At 40.2% G+C, this 4,965-nt stretch overlaps 1 protein-coding gene across 1 annotated transcript; it reads right to left on the bottom strand.

Annotated features, from left to right (window-relative positions):
* Window positions 1-1,180: 1,180 nt before the first annotated feature.
* On the bottom strand, window positions 1,181-4,728 carry LOC120199200 (AP2-like ethylene-responsive transcription factor ANT). Its single transcript, XM_039200370.1, has 9 exons — window positions 3,970-4,728; window positions 3,232-3,883; window positions 2,998-3,080; window positions 2,797-2,805; window positions 2,622-2,710; window positions 2,469-2,542; window positions 2,344-2,394; window positions 2,178-2,254; window positions 1,181-1,906 (listed from the first exon to the last, which is right to left on the bottom strand). Exons 1-9 carry the CDS (start codon window positions 4,286-4,288, stop codon window positions 1,248-1,250), a joined length of 2,013 nt encoding a protein of 670 aa, XP_039056301.1. The 5' UTR covers window positions 4,289-4,728; the 3' UTR covers window positions 1,181-1,247.
* Window positions 4,729-4,965: the final 237 nt, after the last annotated feature.

Raw genomic sequence — 4,965 nt, 5'->3', positions numbered from 1 at the left:
GACCAAGTCCACCCTCGGATTTTAGGGAACAAAATTGACTCCAGCTCACCTTAGTACCGGTGGCTGGGATATCCACACCCATCCAAGAGAATCTCATACAGATCTACTCGATCCTTCAAATGACCGCCTTTAGGAGAAGAAGCTGCCAGCACCAAAAGTTAGCGACACTAAATACGACATATTGAATCAACTGCAGTCTACCTGCATTGACCATTGAGTATTCAGCTCAACCAATGACTCAATTTTTCTCTTAATTCAATCCAACAAAGAATGACAGTCACGCTCCGAGAACTTTCTAGTAACCAACGGAATGACAAGGTACCTCACTGATAACGTCCCCACCTTAAACCCTAAACTCTCTGATTCTATCCAATTCAATAGCAAGGGCCCCGAAGAAAATATCTCACATTTGGCTTGCATTAACGTTTAGGTCGGACATCATATAAAACCTATTCAAAACACATTTAATTCTCAACATTGAATCCAACAAACCCTTGGTGAAGATTAACAAATCATATGCGAAGTAGGGGTGAATCAACATGATTCTTTTAACTTTTGGGATGAAATCGAAAAATCCCATTACAATAGAACACATATTCCTCGTTGTCGAACTATACTTATACTTAACAAAAGTAAAAGTGAAGAATGCGGTCCACATCAGACATGCAAATAAATGAAGTAGAGAATGATCAAATCTCCCATTCCATGCCATCATCTCCTTTAGTTCCGCGGCAGGATTTGGGATCGCTTTTTTGGTTTACATCAAGGAACTAGGAAAAAGAAAAGCTAAAGCTCCTTTACAAAGCTATCTAGTTGCAGACAAGCATATGACCGTTTAAATCTTAAAATATGAAACTTGCACCTCTTTTTGAAAAAACAAGTGTTTGGCGTAGTGCAAGATTGCATTATTGGGAAAACATTGAGCTTGTTTTGTACTTGGCAGCAACTATGAAAAAAAGTAGATTCATTTGAAATAGTGAATAACATCAGTATGGGCCCCATTGGTCTGCTAATCCCATCCTTCCCTCCATTTTGTAAAATCTTCATTCTAATACGAGCCACAAAAGATTACAGCTTCAGAAAAATAAAGTAAAAGTCTCCTACACTTGTCTTTTCATTGATCACAAATTCCCTCCCATTAACTGCACTTTTAAAAGACATAATCAAAACTTTACCCCCCCCCCCAATCTCCATCGATTTCTCCATGCAAAACTTCATGTTTTCAGTAACAGGAGAAAAATGGGTTTCTAGGTATCGTTCCAGGCAGCAAAAAGGGGCAGGTGAGCCATTGAAATGGCAGTAGCAGGCCTCAGTTGGGCTGCTGCTGTTGATGATGGGAACAAATTAACACCATTTTTTGTTGGACTAATGAACTTTGATGCGGTGGGTGGCTTGGCAAAGACCATTGTACAGTCTGTTCTATCAGGGCTGGCGTCTCTCATGTTGCTAAACGGAGATGGGTTGCAATAGTGAGTCCCTGGCTTGGATGACTCGTCCACCATCAGCTGTGTAGAGTTCCCCAAATCAACACCAATGAGATCTTGGAGAGTCATGGGGGTTGGGTTTCGATAATTTCCGGCAGTCGCAGACTTCGGTTCAAGTGAATCGAGAGTACAACAACCACTTGCTTGATGCTGTGACGATTGACACAATGCCATCTTCCAATCCGAACTGTTCCCGTTACCCTCAGGTTGAATGGTCTCCCCATTGGTTAGCGTTGGTGTATTGGCCTCATTGATTGAATCAGTGTCTTTGTTTCGCCTAGCTAGCTCTCCGGCAAGCAGAGTATTGCTGGCCATGATCCTTTCAACATTATATCTAGTAATGTCAAAGTTTGTCACAGCATTAACACCACGGAACTTGATGGCAGCAATGTCATATGCTTCAGCTGCTTCCTCTTGGGTGCCTTGAATAGACATTTTTGTTACATAAAGGGAATTGAAGGGGAAAAAAAGATTAAGCTTTCCATCTTTATCAACACACCACAGAGAAAACAGCCTTAAAATAAAGTTCATTACGAAGGAGATCAGAAATGTACAGTTTTCAAAGCAACTGTAATCAGTTCAGCCTTATAAAAAGCATAAATATAGGAGCAAAGATGGCATAAAAACAGCTTTTTAGGCCAATGCAAGAGCCAACATAATTACATACAGATTCAAAAACGATCAAGAACTTACTAAATGTTCCAAGATAAAGATCCTTGTTTCCAGCAACTCTTCCAATGCGGGCTTGCCATCTTCCATGCTGATGATGTCTACGAAAAAACAAGGAATCAATACGAGAAATCTAACCAAAAAGAAAGGAAGAAGAAAAAGTATCAACACGTGAAAAAGCAATAATAACCTTGTCACTCCTCTGTAAATTGAAGCCCCTCTAGAGAATCCACTACTTTTCCTGCAAATCAAGTGAATGCAGTAGCCTCTCAACAACACACAGTAGGCAAAAAATTGCAACAATCGGAAACCAACCTTCTTAGATGAGCAACATATTCCTGGCGGCTCATGTTCTTCATTTCCTCCAGTTCTTGCCTGTAATTTTCAAGCTGCCGAGACCCAAAACCAAACGAATGAGTCACATGGATTCTTTCTCTCATAAGAGTTTCCTAAAATATTTTGACTTACGGGGAAATTTATATGAGTGGAGGGTCCCCAATACTTGAGAGCCGCAAGATCATAAGCTCTAGCAGCTTTCTCTTCCATGTCATAACCCCCTGAAATCCATGGTTAATTAAAGAAATATTAAAACAAGATAATTATTTGAATGGCTGATTAACTTACTGGTTAAGAGAAAGCTTACCAAGATAAACTGGTAATGCATGAGTTGATTGAAATGGCATCCACGAGGAGAACCAGCAAGGAATTAATAAATACAAGTCAGGTCATTAAGACAGATGGACCATGAATTGCAGTCAAAAGAAGGAATACATCCAAATTGATACTGTAAATGTGTGTGTGTGTTTTCTTTTCTTATTTTTGGCCTTTTGCTTTTGACACAAACCTTGCCTCCCTTTCCTGGTTTGCCCTTCCTTCTTGCAACTGTTATCCCATAGATGAGCTTCATATCTACCAGTCCATCTATGTCTGGTGAAACAAATTTCAACAAAGTTTTATGAATATAAAAAGACAAAAGAAAAACATAAAAACATTTCATATCCCTCAAATCTTTGCTTATGACTATGAATTAAGAGCAAGAATGAAACGTAGTGGGATTTAAGGAACAGTATGAACTGACCTGGTTACACCTCTATACTGAGAGGTTCTTTGTCCAAATGTGTCGATGGACTTCCTATGAACAGGTTGCTTTTGAGCCACTTTTGCAGGCCCTCTCTTCTTTGTTTCAATGCCCACACATTCAGTGGCAGTAGGTGAGATCTGTCTTTGAACTGTAACGCAACTGGACTGAGAACCAGGGTTCATTGACAAGCTTAGAGATTGTAAATCCCCACAACCGATTGAACCAACAGATACAGAAGCTGGTGCATCATCAACCATGCTAGTAGCCATCTGTTGTTCAAGTGAAGTATGCATAGAGTAGTGCCTAGCGGCCCAGTTTTTAAAGCACGGCATTGCATCACAATCTGCAAGTTGGCCATCCTTGGCCTCTTCCTCCAACGGTGATGATTGATACATGCCTTGGAAGGTCATACCTGAATAATAAGGATGCGTTTGAACAGCAAAGTCTTGGTCTTGTTGCCTGAATGGCTCTTGGAGAAGATCCAGAGAATGTTGCCTGTTGGTTTCATGGTCTGCATTTTGGTGGTAGTACACACTGCTGTCTAAACTTAGAGCCATTGTCTCCCTTTCGTGGTTTCCATATTGATGTGTATCCATTGTTGCACCACCCAGAAAGTCCTCCAGTTTTGGGGAAGAAGTAGGCACAATCCCTTCAACAGAAAAAAAATATGAGTATAAGTTTAACATAAGGAAAAAGCAAATAAGAGAAGCATGCGAAAAATGAAAACGAAGATACCTTCCGATTGTGATCTACTAAGAGCTTCCATGATGCATAGAGAGCCATCTGATTTAAGCGGCATAACAGACAATGGAGCGTGAAAGCTTTCAGTTTCTCCAACTCCATAGCAGATTCCAGGCCCGTTTAAGTAAGAAGGCAAGTAGAAGCTTGTAGGAACAACATTAGCAGCAGCTGGTGAAGCTTGACTATACTGATTGTAGTGATGATGACGGTGTTGGGGATCAGTAGGTACCTCCATTTTCATGTGGGGTGAAAGAGAGAAACCCAGCCAATTATTACTGCTGCCATTGTTACTACCGTCGTTCACAGTCTTCATCTTATTCTCTCTCTTGCTTTTCTTTCTAAGCAGTTTATATACCCAGATTGAAGGCAAACTCAATCATTGAAGCCAAAATAAACTAATCATACCGAAATCTGTTGCCAGTTTCCCCATCTGAAAACGTTGGTGTTTTGTAGTCTACTAGGCAGAAAAGAAACTCAATGCAACAACATTATCAATGGTCGAGGACTCTCTCTTTCTCGCTCTGAAGACAACAAAACTGGTCTCCCTAAACTAAACAAAAGGAATTAATTCAAGCAAGCAATGCTGGAAGGGGGGAGGGGTTGTCCCTTTTATTCCATAGGAATCTGTGTATGTGAGAAAGACCACGTCCTTTTTTACTCTTTTTTTTAAATTATAACACACTTTTAAAAAATTCCCAGAAACAAACAGAACTCTAAACCTTCCTTCAGATGCTCGAATCGTCTCCTCTCCTATCCTATTACACACAAAAGGGAAACGAAAAAACCCAGAAATAATTAAATGATCAAGTAAATTAGCTTAGAGTTAAATATTAGTGGGAATGAGTGAGTGAGAGAGGGGACTGGTTCTGTTTTGCTTTAATATTTACAGTTCAACAGGGGGTGATAGATTTGACGTGCAGACACTGCCTATCCAGTCACTTCATATTCACAGTACAGCTCTTCTCTGTAACACTGCAATATCAAAGAGGA

Source organism: Hibiscus syriacus, unplaced genomic scaffold, assembly GCF_006381635.1.
Source record: "Hibiscus syriacus cultivar Baekdansim isolate YM2019G1 unplaced genomic scaffold, ASM638163v2 tig00005401_pilon, whole genome shotgun sequence".
Lineage (NCBI taxonomy): Eukaryota > Viridiplantae > Streptophyta > Magnoliopsida > Malvales > Malvaceae > Hibiscus > Hibiscus syriacus.
Note: the sequence above shows the minus strand (reverse complement) of the source record. Positions and strands in the feature narration are given on the sequence as shown.